Source organism: Penicillium samsonianum (assembly GCF_028829775.1).
Source record: "Penicillium samsonianum strain IBT 33392 chromosome Unknown utg000003l_segment0_segment0, whole genome shotgun sequence".
NCBI lineage: Eukaryota > Fungi > Ascomycota > Eurotiomycetes > Eurotiales > Aspergillaceae > Penicillium > Penicillium samsonianum.
This window is the reverse complement of record NW_026643261.1, coordinates 1,218,359-1,243,324: the sequence shown is the minus strand read 5'-3', so window position 1 is coordinate 1,243,324 and position 24,966 is coordinate 1,218,359. Positions and strand designations below refer to the sequence as shown.

The window sequence follows — 24,966 nt, the reverse complement described above, 5'->3', positions numbered from 1 at the left end:
TCTACATTTTCTAGTCCGACCTCTCCAAGCTCTGCAACTTCACCAACTCAAAATACCTTCCCCCCAGCTCCATCAACTCTTGGTGCGTTCCCTGTTCCACAACATCACCTTCATGCAGAACTACAAGCATAAGTCAGTCGCTACAGTTGTAAATGGAATATTTCTTCTCTTACCATAAATACAATCGGCCTTCTGCACCGTGCTTATCCGATGCGCAACGGCGACCGTCGTTCGGCCTTGAGCCGCCGCATTCAGAGCATCCTGGACGACTTTTTCAGACTCTGAATCGAGTGCGGAAGTTGCCTCATCTAGTAGGAGGATACGTGGATCGCGAAGAAGCGCTCGCGCAATGGCTATTCGTTGTTGCTGCCCGCCAGAGAGCATGCCGCCCCTCGCTCCTATGAGCGTTGAGAAGCCGTCACTGAGCCGAGCGTTAGTAGATATTCATTTCAGTGCAATCAAGTAATATAGAGAAAAGAAAAAGCCAGAGAAGGGTGCAAAAGGAAGGGGTGGCTTACGGCAGAGACAGGATGAAGTCGTAGATATTGGCATCCTTGCATGCTTTGGTAATTTTCTCCTCGGAAACATCCTCGTCGTTGGTTCCCAGGGTGATATTCTCCCTGATGGTTCCTTGATACAGTGTCGGCTCTTGGCTAACCAGGGCAAGCTGACTCCTGTAGCTCTTGACATTCAACTTGGAAATCTCTTTCCCGTCAACCAATATCTGTCCCACTTCAGGATCAAAGAACCGCTCCAGCAAAGCAATGATGGTGCTTTTCCCACACCCACTCGCTCCCACAAGACCTATGTATTGTCCCGGCTGAACACTCAAACTGAGGCCGTTAACAACCACCCTCTCCGGTCTGTTAGGGTATCGGAAATAGATATTTCGCATCTCCAAGCTGCCATCCATTTTCGTTAACAGCTCGCCAGTTTCTTGACGGGCGTCGATGTTGACAGGTCGGTCCAACAGCGTTTTGATATCCTGGGCCGCCTGACGAGATTTGCTCATATCTGGCGCGAAGGAGAAAATAGCCCCAGCGCTGAATGCGCCTACGACAACAGCTGCATAAGCGATAAAAAATTGCACCATAGAATAGCCTTCGTGGATGATTAAATTTCCTCCATACCAGAAAGCCAGCGCAATGCAGAGAAAGTTGGCCGACTGTGAGGCTGCATAAAACGTTGATGACTTGAGCGTCGAAACGACCGATTTTTGTCGCTGGGCTTCCAATATGTTGTGATACTCTTCCTGTACATGGCTTTCGAGATTCAGCGATGCTACCGTCTTGATGGCAGAACTTGCCTCACAAGCATAAGTTGCTGAAGCTTCATACGCTGCCTTCGACTGTCGAGCTATTTCCCCGAGGATCTTGAGTCGGACGAGACCACAAGTAAGAACAATTGGAATGGTTGCGGTACAAACGAGTCCCAGCCTCCAACCTATCGCAATTGATACAGCCACACCAGCAACCAAAGTAGTTGAGACAATAAGGATGGAGCCTAGGGTCACACCACTCATTCCCGCAAGGTTGGTGGCATCCGTGGACAACGAGGATGTAAGCGAACCTGCTGAGAACCCAGCTTTGTCGAACATGAAAATATCCTGATAGAGCATTGCTCGGAAAGAACGATCTCTGGCACGGTGAATCAGGCGCTCGGAGCAGTAGGCGAAACAGAGACCCGATGCTCCCCAGCCCAGGAATGCAGTACATCCCAGCATCAGATACATCAGACTCCAGAAGTTGACATCATGTCGTAACTTTCCATACATATCAGGGGGTAACGACATTGCCGCGATTGTCTTGCCGTAGAACACGGCCTGTCTAGGGAAATGGTCAGTATCAATCTTCTACACCGCAACACGTGTGGGAATGGAGATTTACGTGGGATTTCCAGCGCCTGTGACGATTGAAAAAAACAGACCCCAAAGCATGGTAAGCGTTTCTTCCTTGTTGAATTTGGCGATGAACTTGATCAACTCCCATAGGGAGTATTCACGATCGCCAGCCTCCCGCTCGGAATTTCTCTCGAGGTCTTCGGCTCCCTGGTGCTGCTCCATCTCGTACGTGTATACCTTGGAATCATTGCCCTCATCTTTCAAGTCAGGCAGCTCAGGATCTGCGTCGAGGGCAGACTTTGCTTCACTGATGACGATACTCCTTTCGATCGACATGCGCTGCTTCTCCACTAGTTCGTAATACATTGATCGTTTCTTAAGTAGGTCGTTGTGAGTTCCTTGCTCAACAACACGTCCGTGAGACATAACAACAATATTTTCTGCCGCTGTGATAGTGGATAGCCTGAAACATAATTAGATTCATATCTCTAAGTATTAGGATCGTACTTCAGTGAAGAACAATGAAGAAAACAGTGTAGTCGATCCTCTGGGAGCAAAAGGACGGAAAGAGGAAGGAGGGAAGGAGAGAGAGCAAGTCAAGAATCAGGTACCCAACACTAAGACTTTGAACACATACCGGTGACTGATTGTGATCGTTGTCCGACCTTCAGCAGCAACATCAAGCGCCGCCTGTACCAGCCGCTCGGCCTGGGCATCTAGAGCTGAAGTAGCCTCATCCAGCAGCAAAACCTTCGGATTGCTAATAATAGCCCGTGCAATTGCAACCCGCTGTTTTTGTCCACCCGAAAGTAATGAGCCCCTTTCACCAACACTGGTGTGGAATCCATCCGGTAAGGCAGAAATGAACTCAAAACAGTTCGCTTTCTTTGCGGCATCAAACACAAGGTTTTCTACCACATTACGAGGGCATTTTTCGTGCTCCGTGCCTATCAGACCAAATCTGATGTTTTCGAATATAGTCGTGGCGAAGAGTGTAGGTTGTTGTGTGACGATCGCTACTTGTTGGCGTAACCATTGCAAGTTCAGAGACGTGATGTCGTGGCCATCGAGCACTGTTGTGCCGTTATTAGCGCAGTCCATCTTTCACCTGGGGAGAAGCTCACATATTTCGCCACTTATTGGTTCATAAAACCTTTCAATAAGACCTGCCAATGTACTTTTCCCACAGCCAGAAGCACCAACGATGGCGGTCGTCTTTCCAGCGGGAAATAGAAGATTTATCCCGTCTAAAGTCAGTACGTCTGGTCTAGAAGGGTAAACATAGCGAATGTTCTTGACTTCTATTGTCCCAGACACAGCTTGTAGCTTGCTTCCTGTGGGTGATGATGGATCCAGCGGTGACTCCCTGGACAAGGTTGCAAGAATCTTTCCTGTTGCTGCCACACCAGTTGCAAACGCTTGGAAATTGGGTGCTATGTTACCAAACGTGAACGCCCCAGTCAGCGTAGCAAGGAGAATGGTGATAAGAGCTCCCAATTCAATGTCGCCAACAACAAGATAACGAGACCCTTGCCAAAATGTCAGTCCGTAGGTCCAGAATATGACACCATTCATGATGGCCATCATGACCGCAAGAGCAATGCGACTTCTAAGACCATAACCCTCTGCCTGGGTGAGAAATTTCTGATACCGATCGGCCAGCTTGTCTTGGATCCCAAATGCTGTAACGTGCCTGATTGAACTGATAGCCTCCTCGGCAGCTGTCGATCCGTCTGCATATGCCGATAAAGACAACTTGGTATACTTGATCATAAACGAAGAGCATATACTCATAGATCCAGTTTCTGCCACGATAGCAGATATCAGAATAAGAGCCATGCGCCAGCTTTTCACGAAGCTGATGATGAAAGCCGTCCCAAAATTGGAACAAGAGTAGAGAGTCAGAGAAAGTTTGCCCGTCAAAGAATCTTGGATCAGATTCATATCAGCAGTAATTCTGGTTGTTATTTCTCCAGCTCCCAGGACATCAAAGAATGCTATGTTTTGGCGGAGGATAGCGGCGAGATATTTCTCTCGGAGTCGTTGGGTTATATTTTCCCCTCCTATCATAAATCCGGCTGTAGAGATGTACACCGAGACAAACTGTCCAATGGCGATGTATACATAATACAGGGCGAATCTTGCGACCAGAGATGAGAGGTGAGAGCCCGAAGACGTTCCCAGGAAGAACTCCTTAAATGCTTGGGCCAAGCCCCCCAGAAGGAGCTGTATGACGGAAATTAGCTTGGGAGATTGAAGGTCTGTGGAGAGCAGCTCACAAAAGATATTGGTTGAAGGGCCCCTCCAATTATCGCTGCAATTGAGCTGATGACCAGGACAAGTAGCTCATAGGTTGTTGCACAAGAATACAAAAGCCCCAAGCGACTCATCTGCGACTCAGGAGTGTGTATTTGGCGCTTGAGAATCTCTTTCTCGTGTTCTTTTAATTGCAGACTGGGAGCCACAGGGGAGGGAGCGCCCGCCCCCGCGCCTGCGCCTTGATCTGACATTTTGATAGTATGGCTCTCGAGAACACGGGTTTTTCGACAGTGAAAACGATTTCTGGTGCTCCAGAAGGCTTCGACAAGAGGATTGTGAACCACATGAAGTATTGTTTGGTTCCTTCTCTTACTATATTGTCTGGCCAATCACAGGCGGCCGTCACTGGCCACTCATAATGACTCACGAACCTGGACTCCGGGGCCCATATCACACCATAGTTTTCTTTGTTCCATAATATCCCAGAAGCTTCCAAGATTGGGAGGAATTGTAACAACACAGTGCCCAACTAGCACTGTGCTAGATTAACTTGTTTAAATTATAACTGTAACTGTAGTACTCCGTATATATACTCTAGTTGGGGCTTACGAAAGAGATCTCTAGTATAACATTTGAATAAGTATGGTCTCTGACTATACTCAGGTTTATATCAACCCGAGACGCTCCAGTCTATCAGGGTAAATACCAATTCAAAGTACCAAAGTAGGGCCAGAAGACGTTCCATGACAATAAAAGATATTTACAGATATCAAAGGTTATACATAGAAAAAGACCATTTCACAAATTAAGCCTTTTTCCGCCTTTTTCCGCCATCTAGCTAACAAACTGAGAAGGGGTAGAAAACATTTATAAAAACAGACATCTGAAAAGACTATCTGAGAAGACTACCATAAAAAACCACCAAAAAATACTTGACAAGTCTGCATAAGCGGCCGGCTATTCTTGTATTTTATATTTGATAAAGATTTCTCATTTATTAATCTGCAGATCCTGTTGGTGTTTTCTTTGCCCCCAATTCGATGTATCTGTAGCACATGCAAAACGTGTCTAGCGGACTCAAGGCTTTTCGGAATATGGACGGTACATTTGATAGTGCCGCAAATTATCTAGCCTTGTACTTATAATGCGGTAGGAAAGCCTATCTATTCGCTGGAAATCATAAGGATTTCAGCCCGTCAGCTCGCCTTAATGGGGCCGAGTGGTGTTGACCTCAATAACCCAAAACCAACATTCTTATTTAAGGGTGCTTTGATCGACATTTTATGTTGAAATCAGTATTCGATCAGCTACATACCACCTTTGGGGTATTTCGATCTCAACTAATTCATTGAGCAATAAACAAAAAATTCAAAAATATACAACATTGATGATTCTGTTGTGGTGGCCTCAGGCCGCAATGGATGCCTCAGGCACCAACCCCTCGTTGCTAGTGTCTCAACCCGATAGGCGGTTAGCAGCGGCAGAACTGTCGTTATCAACTTTAGATTGTGATATAACCCGTGATTACTTTGGATTCACCGTCTGAACCGCCATTTATCGAAAGCCTGTTCTGTTTGACAATGGTTCGAGATGACGTGGATTCACTTCAACACCTCACCAGTCCCCGGCCGAAAAGGCACAGTTAGCGATAAGATTGATAAAGACGTGAGCCAGCTGGTAGAGAGAGCTCGATCTCTAGGGCTGAAAATGGAGGAGAAACTCCAAACGGACTAAACCAACTTCTCATGGAAGGCCAGAATCTCAGGATCAAGAAATATGCTATCAAGATTCGCATATAGCTGTCACCGAACTGAACAGGTGTTTTTGTAAATATTTAACTAGCTAACTGTCCAATATAAATAATTCTCAATCTGATGGCGCAATAACGGAAACGTTATGAAACACAACTATAACAAAACTTATTGCCTAAGCGAATAGATTGCTTTGTGTGTTATCCTGTTTTTAAATCACTAAAGTCCCAGTGAAATAAATCCTCAAGCGAAGGGAATCATAAAGGTCAACTTTTTATCAATATCAAGTCCTGGAAATATCACTAAAAGAATAAACAAAATAATTATTCAAGACTGGAGCTAAATTCTTACGAAATATTAGCCAATGTTAAATCCATAACACGAGTTCTCAGCGCTTACTTGAACATTGAGACCCACGACTCAAGCGTCTGACAGAGTGACGATAGCTCCGTCCAAAATAACTGACTCAAGTAGTTTAATATTGACACGGAATGAGATTATCACTCCTGATGAGCCAATGGGGGCTGGTGGTGAAATATCACATGTTATTGATGTAATTTCGTCTGCGCCTGACAGGCTCAGGTTATTTTGTTCTTTAACTTCCTTGTTGTCTACTATGACGCGAATCCATTGGACTTTGTTTGCTCCGGCTTGAAAACGGGTTTCAACCTTCTTCAACTTCGTGTCTTTGCCGTTGAGACGCTTAGGAACAGTGATTGGAATGTGGACCCAATTGGTTGCGTCAGCCTCCTTTGTCAAAACGGTAACACCATCGGCGAAGTATTCAAGTTGAATATTATCCCCCTTTGACACAGCAACACCAGGAGGTGCAGAGAATTCATGTAAGGCTTCCATGGTCAGGACCAAAAAGAATACTCATGTATTTAATGTATAATGATAATATCAAGTAGTAGCGATACCCCCTAAATTAGAGCGAGTGCATCATTCATATATAACTTAGCTATTTGTGGCGATGTTATGATAAAAGTATGATGATTACATGTATGTACCGAATCCGGCTATTATGTAGACTTAATGTACTTGGACTTTCCACAAGCAAGCGCCGCATCAAACCCATATGACCTCGTGTGTACACTATCGCCATTTCATCAGCCAGCAATTATCGCATGATTTCGTCATAGCTTGGAAATGAACAAAGAGTGAATGGTCACAAGTTACAAAGACAATTATGACTCACAAGAACATAATCCTCAGCAGCTTTGACATATATATATATGACGTGGATGGGGACCTACTAGTATGAAGTTAGATTGGCGGATAGGCCTATGGTTGGCAGCGTTTATTTTTGTGTTCAAAGTTTAGAATTGTCTACATCAAACTACCTATAATTCATTATGCTAATGCTGCTTGCGGCTGCTTTCTCTAAAGTTAAAGTAAAGATTATGTTAGTAGGTGGAATTTAGCCGCTGTGAATTGAACATCAGAGTTTACTAAATTATAGGTGCAAATTTATTATTGCACATTACCAAAATATCAATCCTTTAGACATCTACTAAACCATACTTAGCACCCTATATAATACATCATATGAACCCAAAAGCCAAAACATATGTCAACATTCACACTATTTCATCGTATTAAACCATCAATGTATGCTATGTGTAACACTAAATGGACCGGTTCTAGAATCACCGACCCACGGTCTGGTGGGGAACCAGAGAGAAGAAAGATAACCGTGCCAAGCCCACCAACACCGGGTAGTGTGTTGGTGGGCTGCACCGGATAGCAAATTCAACCTCAACAAACTGCATTTAAATACTATTTACAGGTAACCACCACTACTATTTATATACCAATTTCCGTTTCCACTATCTCTTGCCGTCATTGAAGCTTCGTACTCAGCTTCAGCTAATCCCTTGCCCATTAAGCTTGCTGTTCAATCTCTAAATCCTTGGCTTGTTTTGCCTATAACCGCTTCAACTTCTTAGAATCAGCATCCTACCTTTTACGATCTTCCTATTTACATTAGCCGGGCTAAGTAACCTAGTATAACCCAAAACCCAGCTTAGGTCTAAGGTTTAGCCCCAAAACCCAATCCAAAGTTGGGTTGGGTTGGGTTGGGTCCGGGTCCAATTGGGTTCTGGAGAAGCCTAATTATTACTAGCCGTCTATTTTTTACTTTTTTTCCTACGCGCTAAGTGACTATACCACCGAAGAAATTCTTTAATAAGTGTATAGTCTAGGATGGTATAGCCTAGCCCTAGTTTGTAGCCCTCGATCCTATACTATCTAACGAATCTACACTTAGACTTCCGGTCTGTGAGTATGAATCGATCAAAGTTGCGGCCACACCTCGATTGATCACGGACTCGACTGTTTTACTGTTCTTTGAGTGTAAGACAGATGCCCCGAAAGACCTTCACGTGTTCGGCACGAGTGTTCGCACAATGAGTTATCGGCCAAAAGTACGCCAGAGGCGGGTTCAAATCGACAAGGAAACGAATGGAGACGTGGAAATGGGATAGGTTGAAGATGACATACGTAGTGTGAGAAATTTCTTCTGCTGGGTTGGCTTCAACCGAGTGGATCCACCGATGGCTTGTACATATTCAACCGTGCAGTGCACACTAGCTAAGGGGCTGCATACGACCCAAGGTCGTGAAAAGCCTGAGGAATAAAATCAATAAAAATACAAGTATACCGCTTTAACCTTGAACCCCAAAAGCGCCGAGAAGAAGAACATTGTAAGCCAGCTTGAGACATCCCGCAAGGGAAATTGCCAGACCTATTCCTTTATATCCTCCCTTTCCATCTCGCCCTCCTAATACCCCAGTGATAAAAGGAGCAAAACTCCTCGAGAGCGTCCTCACCACATTGACCCCACCCATGACAACTGTGCGCTCTTCAGGCAATATCGCATGCGCTAAGAACGCCTGGCGCGGGGCTTGATCGAATTCAATAAAAATCGATCGAATCAAAAGACAAGTGACCGTACCGAATACGGTCGGTAGTAAAGGTAGCAAAAGAAGCGCAATTGAAGCTGGCACGTGTCCCAGAACCATGGTGGCGATGAGACCGACTTTGTGGGCGACGGGAATAGCGATGAGGTTCGAAACCGACGCCAGAAGATTGCTGGCGAAAAATATGGAGCCCAGAAATCCCAGTTGCATGTCGTATTTCAGGGTGAGAAAGTAGGTCAACCAGCTATTAGACGCGAGTCCGGACCCAAAGCTGTCAAGGGAGATAATGAAGCAGAACTTGGTGAGGAATTTCTTGGATTCCTTGCACAAAGTTGGGCAGAGGCGTGTTATCCAATTGTTTATGTCGCGTTCGGGTTCGGGCTTTGGCAGGAGTGGCTGAGCCTCCGTGGCAATTGGTGGGTCGCGCTCTGCATTTGTTGTATCTTTTTCTGCTTTCATTTCGCATGCTTTGCTCAATACAACCGACAGAATCAACTTGATTACTCCCATTAGGGAATACATGCAGAACATGCATTTATACGCCACCAGGGTAGAAAGTCCGCGATGCTCAAGCACTTGAATCACCCATCCGGTGCCCATCACCCCGGCGGCAGTACCCCAGGCGCCAAGCAGATAATACCAAGCGAGAACGGCATTGAAGTCGGCGGCTGTAACAAGTTGAGCCATCATTGACTCTTCAATCGCTTTGAATGGACCGATATCGCCGCCACTTTATTTTCATGTTAGTAAGCCTGGCTGCTCAGGGAGTTGAAAGGAGTAAGCAGATGTACGTACCTTGGGCTAATAACTCCAAAAATGCTAGCTAATAATAAGACCCAATAATTATTCGATATCGCAAAGATAACTCCACTGGATGCCATGAGTAAAGATCCTAGCGCAAGCATCCTCGCCCGACCGATTCTGTCGGCAATCGCTGTCACCACCAAGCTTAAGAAAACATCCCCAAGCAAGGTGAGAGTCATGAAAAGCCCGATCCTCTCCTCCGAAAACCCTAGCTTTGCGAGGTGAAGGGCTAATATTAGCGACGAGATTCCGAATGCGTAGAGCCGAACGAGACGCTGTAGACACAGGAGCTTGACATCGATTGTTGTATTGATGAGCGCTCGGAATCCGGTCGAGGGAGCCATTATTATCGTGTACGGTCGGTATGTTTTCTGTGTAGAGCCAAGATTAGATTCGTAGTCGTCGTCATCATCGTTGCGGTTAACACCGCTCACGTAGAAAGAAAACTCACGCAATACGTTAAGAGTGCACTTTTGTATTAGTTGAACAGGTGTGAGAATTTAATATCTTCCTTTCTTTTCCTTCTTCCCCTTTCGTGAATCAAGGTTGATATGTAGAATTCGATCGGAAGGATGTGAACACCCTCTAGTGAGAGAACCGCAAAATATCGAATATAACCAAGGTTGCTGAACAAGGATACATTCGTCCTTTCACTTCAAGTCGAGACAAGACAGTCCTTGGTTGCAATGGCGGAGTAAATTGTTACTTGGAAATTTGTCCCGTTCAAGACTAAGACCTCGGATCAATAATAATTCGGGGGCACAAGGACCGCAAGGGATTATTACGAATAATAGGGGTGATTAATCAAGACTTTGCAAACGCCACCAAAAGCACTAGGATTTGGGAATAGTTCTCTGAGATCAATCTTAAAAAAATTATAGATTTTATGTAGTTTATTACCCCATTCAAGTCGGAGGAAGAATAACTCCACGTGTTAGCAGGCCTGTATTTAAACTGTACCAACCCTGTGGATGACCATGTATGGGTGTTACATAAACCCGTGGGGATCCACTACCTCTACTTTAGTTCAATACTGTTCAGTACTGTCGGTAACGTGTGATACTTTGTGCTTTACTCCGTACTGCAAGTTTTGCATTAGATCAAGGGATGCGAATTGTGACCTCCGCTGGGCCAACCCAACCTTAAGGGCCTCGACCCTGTGGCAGGTCTGTGTGTCCATGTTTTCTTATTCTCCGGTGGAGGGGTGCTTTTTGGTTTCTGTCGAAGCCAACATACATCCCTTGTACGAGTTATTTTGGCCGTAACATTGGGTGTGAATGAGACCAGTCAACTGTATCTCTGGAGTATGCTCGTATTTACTGTATACGAGCACGTTATCATGGCCTTGGATAATCCATCTTTTGACAACTCAATCGAATATAATATGGATACTGAAAAATTCTGTCTACCTATCCAAATCCATTGGAATCTAGTTACTTGGTTGCCGTAACGACGGCGTGTATACTCCTAGCAACGTGCTCCAAGTTGCTTGAGTTGAGACCCCTATCCATAAAAATAAGACTTCTGGCTAACATCAAAGATGACTGAAGAAAACAGCGGACTCACGCAATAGATAATCTTCCATTATCTTGGAGATACACGTGGTAATCCTCTCGAAGGATACGGATTTGCTCACCAGTGAAACCAATATGTCTGAACCAGAACAATAGCTTGTAAGCGAATGCATGCCATGTCGACCTTGGGATCGTAAGAGAGCAATAAAAAATGAATAAAAGATAACTCACGAGAACATCCCATTCTGCAATGTGATATGACTCCATATCCCAGGAGTCTTCAGATCCTCGAGTCTTCGTTGAAGCCGTTCCCTCCTGTCTTTTAACTGCTCGGCCATATCCCGCAGTTCGCTCTGCCATAAGCTTCGCAAGTCTCCGTCCGACAAAACCGTTTCGACAATCAACGACCCGAAATCCGGTTGAGCGCCGGTCTCCGCTCGCGCAAGAAACTTCATCTGCTTTTCAATGCGCTTCCCCACCCCTTCATCCGGAGCAACCACAAACAATGCACCCACCCGCTCACAGTATAGCCCAAAACATTTGCCATAGGTTGTCGCGAGAACCAAGGGAACTTCCCTCTTCGCGAATATCCGAACACTTTGAAGATCGGTTTCGACATCTCCACTTGCGAAGCCAGGGTAGGCTACATCGAAGATAACGAGGTGGTTTCGTTCGCGACATAGAGAGGCAAGCTCATGCCATTGTCCGAGTGTGGGATCACATCCCGTGGGGTTTTGAGCCGCGCTCTGCATGACGAGAACTGATCCATGGGGTATTGAATCGATAGCCGTTCGAAACGCATTGTAGTCGAACGTACTGGATTCATGATCGAAATAGGGGATTAATGAAACTTTGATTCCAAGATATTCGAAAACATTGGGATGATTACCTGACCGGGAAAGATGAGACTAGTCTCTAAAAGCATTCATGACCGATTAGAAGAATTCATACATACCCCAGGATTCTTGTGGGATGAAGACCTGCGCTTCACTTTTAGTCCATGGGCCGTAGTGATCTTTCAGAAACTTCGCTCCCATATGACAAGCACCACTTGCGCCCAACGACTGCATGGATATAACCCTGTCAATGATTGAAAACAGTCAATATATGTCAGGAACCTCGAAACAAACAATGGATTCAATTAATCCGATTGATTGCATACAGATATAACAGGCTTACCTATTCTCCTTTATCAAATGGCTATCCTCGCCAAAAAACAAGCGCGCACCAAGATCTCGGAACCTTTGGCTGCCAATATGGGTCCCACGGTATTCGTGATGCCAATTGGAGTTGCTGAAAATCCTTGCTTTTGCCTAGTAATACATAATCAGGAACTTTCTTTTTTGTTTCTACTCGGTACATATAAAAGAACACCGTCAATATTACCTGAGAGACAGACGAGAGGACATGAGGGCCGCCATTATCGGACTTGAAAACACCAACCATAAGATTAGTTTTCTCTGGGGCGGGATCACATCTAAACTGAGCGCCTAAAGAATTCAAACTCTCTATCATGGACTCTTGTGAGAATGGATGTCGCAATAATGTTCAGGGGTAACAAACTCACCTAGCTGTATATCTTGTACATTGGCAAAAGGGTGGACCATCTTGAACTGGGAGATACCTGGAAGTAAATGAAACTGACCTAGAAGGGTTGTTGGTGTCAAGTGTCAAAAGACAAAGGTTTATTTCGATAAACCTTTCCCATAAGTACCCCGGGTGTAAAAAAGAAATTCAAAAGAATAACCACCAGACCCATGCGTTATTGTATCGACGGAGGACACGCACGGCCTTTCTCAGGCTGGGCAGTGGTGGCTGAACCCACTATTTAACTTGACCTTTTGTCCTTAAGAGGCAATTAATGATGTACTTCAGCTTACTCTGATAACACCCCTCTTGCTGAGATACTAATGATATTATTCCTATATTCTGGGCACAGGCACATGCGAAAAGAATATTAAATTTCACCTCTACTCGGTAGAGTCACCACAGGGGGTGGAGCTGCCCATCGGAATTTTGGTGATTATGATTTCATTGTGGCTGGGATGGCGCACTCTTACCTCACTCAAAGTTGATCCTGCAGCCTGGGGAATTAGGTTTGATTTCCAAGAGACATGTCCATCTTGGCGATCCATGTCCGTGACATTTCAGTTCCGCCATGTAACTTCCTCCATAACAGTACATGCACCAAGTAGTAGTCTTTATTCGGTTCATCGTGTCGGATCACAGGATATCCGCATGCACTAGTACTGAGGCAACCAATTGAGTGACTTGATTGAAGAACTATCTAGGAGACCGTCAGGGGCTAGTATTGGCATGGTATAACACAGGAATTCCGAGTCGACCCGATTAATACAAAAACATTTAGAGGAGTGGGTAGTTCGCTGAGTTAGCCTGTCCTTAGTGGTAAAATAACATTTTCCCGATCGACACATCGTAATACGAGTCTCCGCCCAATCCAATGGAGCTTGATTTTGACGACACTAAGTGGAGCCACATCAACTGCTGAAGAGATCGAATCGGAAATGCCGCAGGGTAGCTTCTCTCCCCTCCTTCTTCGAGGATGCAGGTCCCACCGACAGTAACTACATGCTCCACCGACTAGTGGAGTATTTTAGCACTGACCCACCAATCGGTGGAGCATGTAGTTACTGTCGGTGGGACCTGCCTTCTGCTTCTCTCCAGATCGCGCTGATCAGTACGGAGTACGGAGTAGAAGCTATAGAGTGATCGTCCTCCTTATTAGTGATCGTGCATACTTAGCAGATCCACCTGTTTTTCCTTCGGCACATCTCATCATTCGCTTCAGCTTGCGTAGCTCTGATTCCTCTGATCTATCTTATCTGTGTGCATAATTTTATAAGATATATTATTGCATACCTAACCGAGATGCATCTATGCCCTAATTCTTAGGCACACAAGGATGTCTAATCGACGCTGAATAATCCCATTCATTCTTAGGTGTGTTTTACAACTGACAACCTACCTTAGAGTGGGCTACCTTGAACAGCTGAAAGCACCTCTCTGATCGATCGATACACCCAAAAAGCCCCTTTTCCTTTGCCAAGAGCCGGTTTCTCGGGTCCCTTAGCGCGAAACTAGTAAAGACTTTTGCCCGCTACCTGCCCGAATGGTTAATTTCCTAGTAGGGAATTATACAGTGTTGAGAGTGCCGACAGACGTGTAAATACTCACCAGGAAGACCCACACAGCCCCCACATGTTGTTGATCAGCGCGATCCGGAGAACCAAACATGATGCGATTGCGGCATTTTTACCCAGAAGCTACCTTGTGGCATTTCCGACTCAATTTGGTAGGCAGCAAAAAGGTGAGGTTCTTGTCCCGTCCGAGGGAGTATTCGGCATTGTAAGTTAATAATGAACAAATGAAGACTTCTGATTTGAACTCGAGTGGATCCAGCACGGCTCACATGGATCTAGGCTGAGATATACTTTTAGCCACGAAGCTGCTAAAAACGCCACCAATGCGGGAGAGCTGGATTAATCACACGAAGCGAGGAAGATACTTCTTTCTGTAATAATGATGAATTGTTCTGCATGAAGAACCTTCCGTATTATTTCAACATCCGAGCTAGTTACGTAGTACGTATCTATAGAATTGGGTAAGTTGACGTGAAGCGAATATTGCGCATTTAGATTTTCTAGTTAAGAATACCTTTGTCTTTCCCATTTTACAACATTTCTATCACCTTGCACCACGCTGGCACACAATCACCATGGCAGATACAAAGCGCTATAATGCACTCAACCTCGCGCAACCAACCAATTTCCGAGCAATGTTGTCCTCCGAGGGGTTGCTCTGGGGCACAGCCTGTCGAATACCTCATGAAGAGGCCGCGAGAATTGTTGCCACACTTCCCCATCACTTTTGTTTCATCGATGCCGTAAGTTGCGCAGTGCCATTTATTTTTGTTTCTACCCATTCTTTTGCTGTTGGTTTTGTTAATCAGGAACATTATCCCCCCTGTTACAGGAGCATACTCCACTAAGTGCAACTCTGCTCGCAAGCATCGTACGAATAATCAACCAGTTCTCCAATGGCTCCATGGTCCCCGTCGTCCGGATTCCCGAAAACTCCACGGATCTAATAACCTACGCTCTGAATGCCGGAGCTGGTGGAATCATCATGCCACACGTGCAAAACGCTGCACAGGCTGAAAGATTGGTCCAGTTGACGAAGTTCCCCCCCATTGGGATTCGAAGTTATCCGCCCTCGGCACTGTTTGGCGATCAATTGCGAACAGAACCCGGGCAGACCGTGTTTGATGTGTGGGATAACCATACGGCTGTGTTTTGCCAAATCGAAGATGTGGAGGGCGTGAAGAATATTGAGGACATTGCCAAAGTGCCCGGAGGTACACCTTTTTTTTCTTTTCCCCAGTCTTCCTTGTTCAACTCGACTGACATGTAACTTGGTGTGAATTTTTAGTGGACGCCCTAATGGTTGGGGCTACTGATCTCAGGTTCTCTATGGGTTTACCGCGTGGCAGTCCCGATGGCGATGAACCTGTGTTTCTCTCAGCGTTGAATAAAATCCAGCGCGCGGCTGACGCAAATGGACTGGCAGTGCTTGGTTTTGCAGCGACGCCGGATGTTCTGGAAAGAAGAATCAGGCAGGGTTGGAAGGCCTTTGTCGGCATTGGGGATTCAGCATCGATTTTCAAAGCTGGGAGCCAGCAAGTGAAGGAGTACGAGATATTGTCCAGGAGAATCCGGGACGAGTCTAAGCTTTGACATTATTTTTTCTGTATATACTTATCTACGCTCATCTCTAGAACGGATAGATAAATGATGGGAAAAGCATAATAAATCATGTATGACCGCCCTAGGGAGTGGCTAAAGAGGGGCATAACGATGACAAGTAAAAAAATCATTAGAAGCAGTATTCTTTCTATAGTCTCGCCTTCCGTGGGGTATCAACCGAAACCTCACAAATTGGCGTATTCTTTATGGTGTCTCTCCAAACAGGTTGCAGAATAACGTTGTTAAACCAGCGAGTGGTTGCGGGGTATTCGAGACGCCATTTCGCATCGAAAACATTTTCGAAACCTCGACAAATAAGCGATGCCGTGAAAATATCCGCGAGTGTCAAACGCTCCGCCACCAGATACAAGCGAGAGCCCAGGTGCTGTTCCAGCAGTTGAACTGCCCGCAACGTAGCGATTCTACTGGTTTTGACCTTCTCCGCATCGTAAGGCGCTTTTCCCACTAATGGTCGATACCAGTCTGCAATGGGAGGTGAAATTTCGCTATTGGCGTACGACATCCATTGAAGAATGAAAGTTTGCTCTTCGATGGATTCACCAAGCCACATCTCTTTGTTTTGTTGGGATGCAACTGCATTCATGGGGAAATCAGAATAAAAATTGTGAGAAATAAAGAAATTGGTTCATCATACGATAAAAGGCAATGGCAATGGCTTCCTTAATAACCACACTATCACGAGTAATAAAAGTCGGGATTTTGGCGAGATGATTCAGCTTCAGATACTCCGGGTCCTTGGTCCGTGGGTGCGTAACAACCAGTTCGATATCGAGGTTGTTTGCTTTCGCAATGACCAATTGAACATTTGTACGGACATTGCCCTGTCATTTTGAGTTAATTTTGTTATATGATAAGCTGGAGCTTGTAAATACATGCCTCAAAGCCGAAGAGCTTGCCGAATGACATAGTTCTGTTATGGTGTGGATGATGTGGCCTTTGTTAAGGAATATCCTGGTTGACTGGGTGCAGAGGAGAATTTAGAAAGGTTAGATATGAATAAACCCCAACACTATCTTTCTTGATACAAAATAGGCATGGTTATTACAATACCACGGCCGCGTAGATACCTACCGTTCTTGTTTTAGTCGAAAGCAATATGGTAATGATACCACCCCGAAGTCCACTGAAAGTGGGGGCTCTCATATAGAAACTATGCGAATGAATGACAGCTCGAGCCCCTTCATATGTGGCAAGAAACTTCCAACTGGGCGAACTAAACACTCAATAAGACCTATTTGGAATATTACTGTTGTTCATAATATATACAAAAATTAAAATATGAAGTTGGTGCGGAAAACCATTGTGCAAAGTGATGAGGGGTGTTTAATTAGCTGCAGAAAGTGTAAATGATACAAAAGATGGTATCGAGACCTTCCTTTTTCAGTAACTCACACCATGTCAACAGCTCCACAACCACCCTCCATATCCACCATCTAGGTGTACTCTCCTCGTTTCAATGTTCGGCTCCAATCTTCGATCGACCTAGCTGAGACTAAATGCACAGTGGGACTTAATTAATTTGGAATCACTATTTTGCAGCACTGCGGCAGTGCCTCTGTTCACCTCATTCCTTGAATTCATGGTCATTGGCTGCCCGTGAGCAAAGCCATCAACTTTTCTAGCCAACTAAAAACGCAGACGTGGACGTGGCCAGTCCAAGGACAATTACAGAAATTCCATGTTTACTCAAAAGGCTTCTCGGCTTCTGGTGTGATTCTGCACAATATATGTCAGACCTGTAATTCCATCTCAAACAGAATCCTTTCATATGGACATACCTTGCAATGTGTCGTCGTCGACCGTCTTCCCAATCCATCAAAGCAGAGTGATTCGTAACCCGATTCTGTAGTAAAAAAGCGAGATCAGCACACCCTATTAAAAAAAAAAGGAGAAAAATGAATGATGATAGGCTTACATCCCAAACCACCACGTCCCCCGCCTTCCAACGAACCCGACACTGCATATCCTGACTATAAGCCAGATGATCATAAAGATACTTTAGCAAATAATCGCTCTCCTCCTTTTTCAATTCCACAATATACCTCGTGAACTGCGGATTGACAAAAAGACATTTCTCCCCCGTGACGGGATGCGTCCTCACAACGGGATGAATGGAGGTGATGGGCTCGCGTCGCACATATCCACCACTATTGAGGGCCTTTGCCGTCTGATCGTGCGCCGTGTGTAAGGCCGTGAGTCCATGAAGACGTTGTTGGAATGCAGGGCTTAAGCGACTATAGGCCGCGGCGGTGTTGACGAAAATAGTGTCGCCGCCCTCTTCGGGGACTTCTAGTGCGTACAAGAAAGTGGTGCCCGGTGGTTGGCGCTCATAAGTGTTATCGCAATGCCATGCCAGTGAGTGGGTATGGGACTTGAAATGATCCTGGGACATTGTGTTGCCGGCGCGACGGTGGACGATGTGGATTTCTGGATGTCCCGCCGGGTAACCAGAGTGTGGATGGAGAAGAAGTCGCCCAAAGTAGCGTGCGAACTCGACTGCTTCGCGGATGGGAGTTTTGGCGAAATCCTGGTCGTGGAAGACTACATATACCGAAATTTACTTAGTTAAATATAAAGAGTAAGGAGGGGGTATATTCAAGCAAGTCATGCATACCAAGAACCTTTTTCTGGGCAGCCAACAAAGCTAGTTGATCTTTCGCCTTGTCATTGAGCTGATTCAACTGCACCCCGGATATCTCTGCCCCAATTGATGCAGTCAGGTAAGTCATCTTGCTGCCCTGGGGCAAAAGGTCAGGGAATGTTGGATCTGCGTCTTTTCCATGTTCGACATGGTCAAAGGGTTCAAGAGGCGGGTACCTTTAACTGGATGGTTAATTTGTCTTCTTCTATGCAGAGTATTCAAATGAATTTTCTTACTTGTTTGGAGGTATTTCCCAGATGGGTAAATAATTCGGAAACTGAGCTGGAGGAAAGTCCTTTGTCCCATTGAGTTCAGACTCAGGGACTTCAGTCATCGGTTTACGATTGACAGGCGGCCCAAGGCTCAACGGAGCTCCGGTATTCATCATCATGTCGCAGCTTGCTGATTAGATGGGCTGGTTTGGATCGAAGAGCAAGAAGGGAAAAAAGCCAGCTGAGAGTCAAAGTCAGGGGGTGTTTACACAACAGCTTACGCCGTGATTCAGAATAATCGGTCAAGAGTCCTCCCCCCCCCCACCCCACACTGGAGCTTAACCAGCCCCGTATGTGACCATCTTGCGTGGTGGCGTAGCTCCGCTAAGATGAAGACAATTATACTCCGTAGTTGCATCTGTACAGCCTTGTACTGGGTGGTATCAGTTTGAAAAATTATTTCCCGTAGATTCCTGCATTAGTTGGGGCCAGTATGGTATATTACCTGGGTAAAATAGGCGGGGATGTCTACGCTTCCTGAAACTAAGAGCAACTAGTCCTGAATGATACAATTCTAATGCATATGGTATTATCCTTGTTCTTTTTTTCTTCCCGCTTAGCCAGCAGGCTAGGAGAAGCTAGTTTTTAGACAAGCTGAAAACATGCCTCGGGCTACGAGATCTCGGGATCTGTGCATTAAAGTGGAGATTTTAGTTTATTAAAAAGGTTTCTATTAATTATGAACGGGTCCTAGATTTGACGATCCTGTCGTGGTAGATTATTGATCGTATTTACATTTATACGCCATCTAACTAGTGGACCATTCTTTGTGACTATTTTTATTGGGCAATAAGATTTACTAGTATACCAGGCTAATATAGTCAGTCAACCAATTCAAGTTCATACAGGAAATCCCACCGAACAAAGGAGCTTCAATTGTCGGTGTGAATGCTCTTGCAAACTCCACAGTGGGTCCCCGATACACACTGCCTTCGACGTAACGACCCTAAATTTGTCTTGATAGAATACCAGAAGTACGGAGAATTATAGGCGTAGGATTGTCTAAAATGATCGATCTCATCCAGCCAGACATATCCACGCCAAGATAGACTTTGCCTAGCCGATGCAGATTCTGATTGACCACACGAATAGTGGGCCAGTTACAGCTTTGCTCTCAGGTACCCCAATCCCTTGGTTTCATGGTATTTTCTCGCAGACGGTATGGAGTAAACAGAACTATAAATATATTATACGTTCCATACGAACACCCGCTGGCAACTTTCCAAGAAGAGCTTTTCCGTCAGATTCTCGGCTATTCTCGTTTATTGCTACCTATCATTGTGTTATGAGATATGCCCATAGAAGGGTTGCACCTTAATTCTTCTTATATTGCTTGACATTTCAGCCTCCGATATAGCCCTTGCCCAGATCGAGTGAGATTTACTGGCTCTCTTGCTTGCTGGAGATCTCGAACTAACTTGCTCCTGCATATATAGGCTCCTCTGGAACATCACAATGGCCCTTACTACTCCTCCGCTTGGCTACCCCGTACCGACCGCCCGTCATGCCGTATCTGTACAGCTTCCCACCTGGTCCGACATGTGCGATTTTGCCGCTGGTGACCCCCGAGTGAAGTCAGCACAAAGAACAGGATATCCACGGTCGTTTCTGCATAAGGATGTTGTAGAGGTAGTTACCACTAGCCACGCGGAGCAGGAAAGGCTGTTTTTCACAAATCTAATAGCGGATATATCTTATAGGTGTCCAATGCGATTCTCAGACGCTTCCACTCAAATGACTCGGTCCTTGTCTATCTCAGTGCAGCATCGGCATCAGCATGCAGGACTGCAATGGAGAAGAATGGCGACAAGGCCGCAGCATCTCAAATTGTCATCCGTGTGATCGAGGCCAATATCAACAGCGTTGACCAGGCTGACCTAGCAGGGTCGCTTGTTTACCTCCATGCTGTGTTCTTCCCAAAGACCCTCTCGCCTGAAGCGCTGACATTCTGGAGACTGACGGGCCTCGGGATCTCATCGAGGCTGGCAGAGGCATGTCTGAAGTATCTCGGGAGTGTTCGCGAAGCGTGGATGCCAGGAACAATGACAGCCCAGCTGGCGCCCACAAAATCCGGTACAGTCTCCCGTAATCGGGTATGCACGAGAATTGTGGACCTCCTCCAGCGAGCTCCCCTCGACCCGCAAGCAGTGGAGGGTCTCACCGCGGATGATGTTTACCTCTACCAGACGGGCATGGCTGCTATATACCATGTGCATCAACTACTTCTAGCCTGGCGGGGAACAGAAAGCGTGGTGTTTGGGTTTCCGTATGAATTAACCCTGAAGCTGCTGGAGGAGTATGGACCGCGCACTCGGTTCTACGGCTTCGGCACGGAAGAGGAAATCGATGATTTAGAGGCCTATTTGGCTCTAGAGGCTAAAGAAGATAGAACAGTTCAGGCTGTGTGGTGCGAATGCCCATCGAATCCGTTATTGAGAACACCCAACTACGCTCGTCTGAGACGGTTGGCAGATCAATATGGGTTTGCCATCGTGGTTGATGAGACAATCGGCAGCTTCGCCAATGTTGATATGTTTGGAGTGGCCGATATAGTGGTCACGTCGCTTACAAAAAGCTTCAATGGATTTGCAGATGTGATGGCTGGAAGTATCATTCTCAACCCTTCAAAGCCATATTATCAGGATCTCAAAAAGCTCATGTCCCTGAACTACGCCTCCGAGATCTACGATGGAGATATCGCCCAGCTCGAGTTGAACAGTCGGAGTTTTCTCGCGCGTGCCACTAAAATCAACACCTCCGCTTCGTCGCTCGTTGATCACCTTTACGCCCAGTCAAAAGCCCCGAACAGCAGCATCACCGCGGTCTATTATCCTACGGTCTGCTGGAGTACGGAAAACTACCGCGCACAGATGCGCCACAACACGCCTGAATTCAATCCAGGGTATGGAGGGCTTTTTACCCTCGAATTTGACACTGTGGCAGCCTCGGAGGCCTTCTTTAACGCGTTGAATGTTCATAAAGGTCCTTCGTTGGGGGCACAAGTCACTCTTGCCCAACCTTACGTTCAGACTGTCTTCAGCAAAGAGAAACCCTGGGCAGCCAAGTACGGATTAAGGGAGACGATTGTTCGGATTTCTGTTGGGTTGGAAAATCAGGAGGAGCTGTTGAAGGCATTCCAAGTGGCGGTCTACGAAGCTGATAAAATCAAGCTCTCCCCTCTTCGCTCGAACCTGTGAACTTGCACTTCACATGTATTCATAAATATTCATATTTTTTTCGTAATTTTCCTTGGGACGATCTCTTTTCTGACGAGTAGACCTTTCCCTGATCTGGATCAGTGCGATCGGTTAGGAGGTGTGAATCAAGTGTAGTGGAATTTCGATGGCATGTCAAGACATCCTTTCAATGGGGACTGCAGTTACTCGCACCAGAAAAGAGAAAACCCTGCGTCCATCATTGCTATAGCATAACGAGACTTTTTTTTTTTTCGAAACAGAATAGTATGTTTTAGGTCAATGTTTTGAAAGAGAACAAAAATCAAGTAGCAAGTCTCGTTCAGCTGATGTTTGTTCAAAAACTTCGAGATAGCCTTCGCTAGGGATTAATTTGAGCGAGAGAAAGAAGTAGCGTAGTCGCCTACGGGAATCTCGCGTGATTCATTCAAAGCTTGCATGGACCAATTTTTAATATAACTCTAAGCTCCGTTGTCCAAAAGGTGCATTTTGTGCTCTTCTGCTATAATTGTGATAGAAATCGCATGAAGAACAGGATTTCTAAGGTTGGAAGGTTATCTTTGTTGCTGATATATCATCCCCGGGGCCCTCTTGTTCGCTTTGTAAACAGTTTACCAACGTTAGACCTCGTTAAAAACATTTAGAGGGCCGGAGATGCCGGCCCTCCGCCCGTAAAAGCCGGGTCTGTGGGCGGCCCTCGGAGGGCGGCTCGCGGGCGGTTATAAGGTCTAATCTCAAGCCCGCCTGCGATCCTTCCATTTCCACTATTTTACTTCACCCGCTTCGCCTCTTTGATGCAGAAGCAGCCTGACTTAAACTACTGTATCATGAAAAACATCTGTGAATCCCTGTGAATTCTTCTCAAGGACGAACATTCGTTTTCTTATTCCGAGACACAGCAATGCAGTAAATGCCCACATCCCAGTGGTGTTATGGGTCCAGACCCGTATGCTCTCTATGGATACGAACTTTGATTTTTGGCGAAGGCAGTAAGATGCCCACTGGCTGACTGAATATGGCTGTGCTTTTTCAGAGTTGGAGAGAAAAGAAGATGCAAGAACTCCCAATCGGAGACATGTAAGCTACGAGTCCTCACATACAAATCAGTTCTGGCTCGTTATTGGTTGCGTCGCGGTCCATACGCATAGTCCAATCAGAAAAGGAATAATAAGAGAGACCGGACCCACTTACACGACTCATGAAGTACAGAACCACGTGACTGGACGGCGACTTCACTTCAAGAATTTTTTTTTCCATTCAATCTCTTCATAGGTCTAAATAAGTAAAAGAATGCACCGATATAACAGACCGACGAGTCACAGCTCGAGTGAGAGCAGGGCTGAGCTTGAGGTTGCTCTTGAGACCCCTGCCGATGGTGACGCCAACTTGGCCTTTCCGGAAGGTGGCCGAGACGCATGGGTCTGCTTGCTAGGATCATGTCTCATGATGTTCCCCTCATTTGGATTTCAGACTGCAGGTGAGGATGGACCATACTCCTTTTGACCATTGTTGCCGAGGACACGACGACTGACACTATTGATAGTTGGATCCGTCCAGGATTATATCAGCACCCACCAGTTGGCCGAATATGGGGAGAGAGATGTCGGCTGGATCACTGCAGTGCTTGTATTCTTGACCTTGTTTCTCGGGGTTCAAGTTGGGCCGCTCTTTGATCGATATGGGCCCAGAGTCTTGTTGATCAGTGGATCACTTGGGAGTTTCGCTTCCTACATACTGCTCGCAGAATGCACAAAGTATTGGCACTTTATGCTCTGCCTGGGTGTTCTTGGTGGAATATCTGCAGCAATTGTTACGACAGTCTCCATTGCAGTTCTCAGTCACTGGTTTAGCCGAAGACGCGCCCTTGCTTCCGGAATTTGTATGGGAGGATCATCTGCGGGTGGTGCCATTATCCCCTTGATGTTACGAACTTTATTTGAAAATTATGGGTGGATATGGGCCATACGGGTCGTAGCCTTTATGGCTTTGGGATGCTACATGGTGGGAGTGCTACTCGTCAGAGGACGTCTACCCCCTGGCAGCAAGAGCAGAATGACGATCGACCTTGCAGCTTTCAAGTCACCCCGTCTATGTTTTCTTGCTGTGGCAGTGTTTTGTTTCGAGTTCATCATTTTTGGATGTGCTGCGCTTCTTCCATCGTATGTCCGTTACAGCGGGTTCTCCGTGGATGTGCAATTTTATTCCCTCACTGTCTTGAATAGCATGAGCCTTCTCGGGAGAGTCCTCCCTGGCTTTGCTGCTGATTTATTTGGCCGATTCAACATTCTATTATCCTTGGTTGTGATAACCATCATAATAATGGCGGGTGTTTGGCTACCATATGGGTCTCACGATGAAGGCACCCTTTACGCGGTTGTGGCGATCTTTGGATTCGGCTCTGGTGGGTGGCTCTCGCTTGCTCCAGTTTGTGCAGGCCAGCTATGTGACACGAAAGATTATGGTCGATTCTACGGCACTGTTTACTGTGTGGCTTCTTTTGGAGTCTTGCTCACTGTGCCGATTGGAGGCCAGTTGCTACAGTCGACTACACCACAGGTTCTCATTGGGTTCTACTCTGCCATTATGCTCGTTGGACTTCTCAGCGTCATCTTGTCTCGATGGGCTCTTTTAGACTGGAGCTGGAAGTGGAAAGCCAAGGTATAGACTAGAAAGCTTGGGCTAGCGGGAAGTTTACACTAGTTTAGAAGATTCACACAAAAGCAAGCACTGAGATTGAGGCTCTATATTTTTGGTAATTTTATGGTGAATATTCCATCGGCCTTTTCGATAATCCATAGCATGTGGGAAGGGCCAATTAGCTAGCTATACATAGGTAATTACTAGCTAGCTTCCCTGTCTTAAAGCTTGCCATATATTTTCTTTACTATAGCCTTTCCTAGATTGCTTCCAAAATCTATGAACACTTTGAAAATCGATCAGCCGAAACGAGAGTTCTAGAGATGGGTCTCTCGAACTCAACTTACAT

At 45.9% G+C, this 24,966-nt stretch overlaps 9 protein-coding genes across 9 annotated transcripts; 3 read left to right on the top strand and 6 right to left on the bottom strand.

The window, feature by feature from the left end:
• Positions 1 to 10: 10 nt before the first annotated feature.
• Positions 11 to 4,350, bottom strand: N7471_004025 (ABC transporter B family protein; the record flags this gene model as incomplete). Its single annotated transcript, XM_057276744.1, has 7 exons — positions 11 to 120; positions 174 to 421; positions 519 to 1,826; positions 1,887 to 2,286; positions 2,506 to 2,913; positions 2,965 to 4,066; positions 4,120 to 4,350. 7 exons carry the CDS (start codon positions 4,348 to 4,350, stop codon positions 11 to 13), a joined length of 3,807 nt encoding a protein of 1,268 aa, XP_057136354.1.
• Positions 4,351 to 6,270: 1,920 nt separating this feature from the next.
• Positions 6,271 to 6,705, bottom strand: N7471_004024 (uncharacterized protein; the record flags this gene model as incomplete). The annotated part of the gene is made up of 1 exon (XM_057276743.1): positions 6,271 to 6,705. One exon carries the CDS (start codon positions 6,703 to 6,705, stop codon positions 6,271 to 6,273), a length of 435 nt encoding a protein of 144 aa, XP_057136353.1.
• Positions 6,706 to 8,516: 1,811 nt separating this feature from the next.
• On the bottom strand, positions 8,517 to 9,919 carry N7471_004023 (uncharacterized protein; the record flags this gene model as incomplete). Its single annotated transcript, XM_057276742.1, has 2 exons — positions 8,517 to 9,501; positions 9,567 to 9,919. 2 exons carry the CDS (start codon positions 9,917 to 9,919, stop codon positions 8,517 to 8,519), a joined length of 1,338 nt encoding a protein of 445 aa, XP_057136352.1.
• Positions 9,920 to 11,008: 1,089 nt separating this feature from the next.
• On the bottom strand, positions 11,009 to 12,696 carry N7471_004022 (Pyridoxal phosphate-dependent transferase major region subdomain 2; the record flags this gene model as incomplete). The annotated part of the gene is made up of 7 exons (XM_057276741.1): positions 11,009 to 11,078; positions 11,142 to 11,228; positions 11,321 to 11,978; positions 12,045 to 12,169; positions 12,269 to 12,402; positions 12,476 to 12,609; positions 12,657 to 12,696. The coding sequence occupies 7 exons, from the start codon at positions 12,694 to 12,696 to the stop codon at positions 11,009 to 11,011; spliced, it is 1,248 nt and encodes a 415-aa protein (XP_057136351.1).
• A 2,129-nt stretch (positions 12,697 to 14,825) lies between these two features.
• N7471_004021 (HpcH/HpaI aldolase family protein) lies at positions 14,826 to 15,843 on the top strand (the record flags this gene model as incomplete). The annotated part of the gene is made up of 3 exons (XM_057276740.1): positions 14,826 to 14,993; positions 15,083 to 15,464; positions 15,539 to 15,843. 3 exons carry the CDS (start codon positions 14,826 to 14,828, stop codon positions 15,841 to 15,843), a joined length of 855 nt encoding a protein of 284 aa, XP_057136350.1.
• Positions 15,844 to 16,000: 157 nt separating this feature from the next.
• N7471_004020 (glutathione S-transferase family protein) lies at positions 16,001 to 16,779 on the bottom strand (the record flags this gene model as incomplete). The annotated part of the gene is made up of 3 exons (XM_057276739.1): positions 16,001 to 16,446; positions 16,508 to 16,694; positions 16,750 to 16,779. The coding sequence occupies 3 exons, from the start codon at positions 16,777 to 16,779 to the stop codon at positions 16,001 to 16,003; spliced, it is 663 nt and encodes a 220-aa protein (XP_057136349.1).
• Positions 16,780 to 17,555: 776 nt separating this feature from the next.
• On the bottom strand, positions 17,556 to 18,902 carry N7471_004019 (TauD/TfdA dioxygenase family protein; the record flags this gene model as incomplete). Its single annotated transcript, XM_057276738.1, has 5 exons — positions 17,556 to 17,589; positions 17,652 to 17,716; positions 17,789 to 18,414; positions 18,488 to 18,690; positions 18,751 to 18,902. The coding sequence occupies 5 exons, from the start codon at positions 18,900 to 18,902 to the stop codon at positions 17,556 to 17,558; spliced, it is 1,080 nt and encodes a 359-aa protein (XP_057136348.1).
• Positions 18,903 to 20,241: 1,339 nt separating this feature from the next.
• On the top strand, positions 20,242 to 21,983 carry N7471_004018 (PLP-dependent transferase; the record flags this gene model as incomplete). The annotated part of the gene is made up of 2 exons (XM_057276737.1): positions 20,242 to 20,415; positions 20,487 to 21,983. The coding sequence occupies 2 exons, from the start codon at positions 20,242 to 20,244 to the stop codon at positions 21,981 to 21,983; spliced, it is 1,671 nt and encodes a 556-aa protein (XP_057136347.1).
• Positions 21,984 to 23,270: 1,287 nt separating this feature from the next.
• On the top strand, positions 23,271 to 24,644 carry N7471_004017 (putative MFS monocarboxylate transporter; the record flags this gene model as incomplete). Its single annotated transcript, XM_057276736.1, has 2 exons — positions 23,271 to 23,457; positions 23,524 to 24,644. The coding sequence occupies 2 exons, from the start codon at positions 23,271 to 23,273 to the stop codon at positions 24,642 to 24,644; spliced, it is 1,308 nt and encodes a 435-aa protein (XP_057136346.1).
• Positions 24,645 to 24,966: the final 322 nt, after the last annotated feature.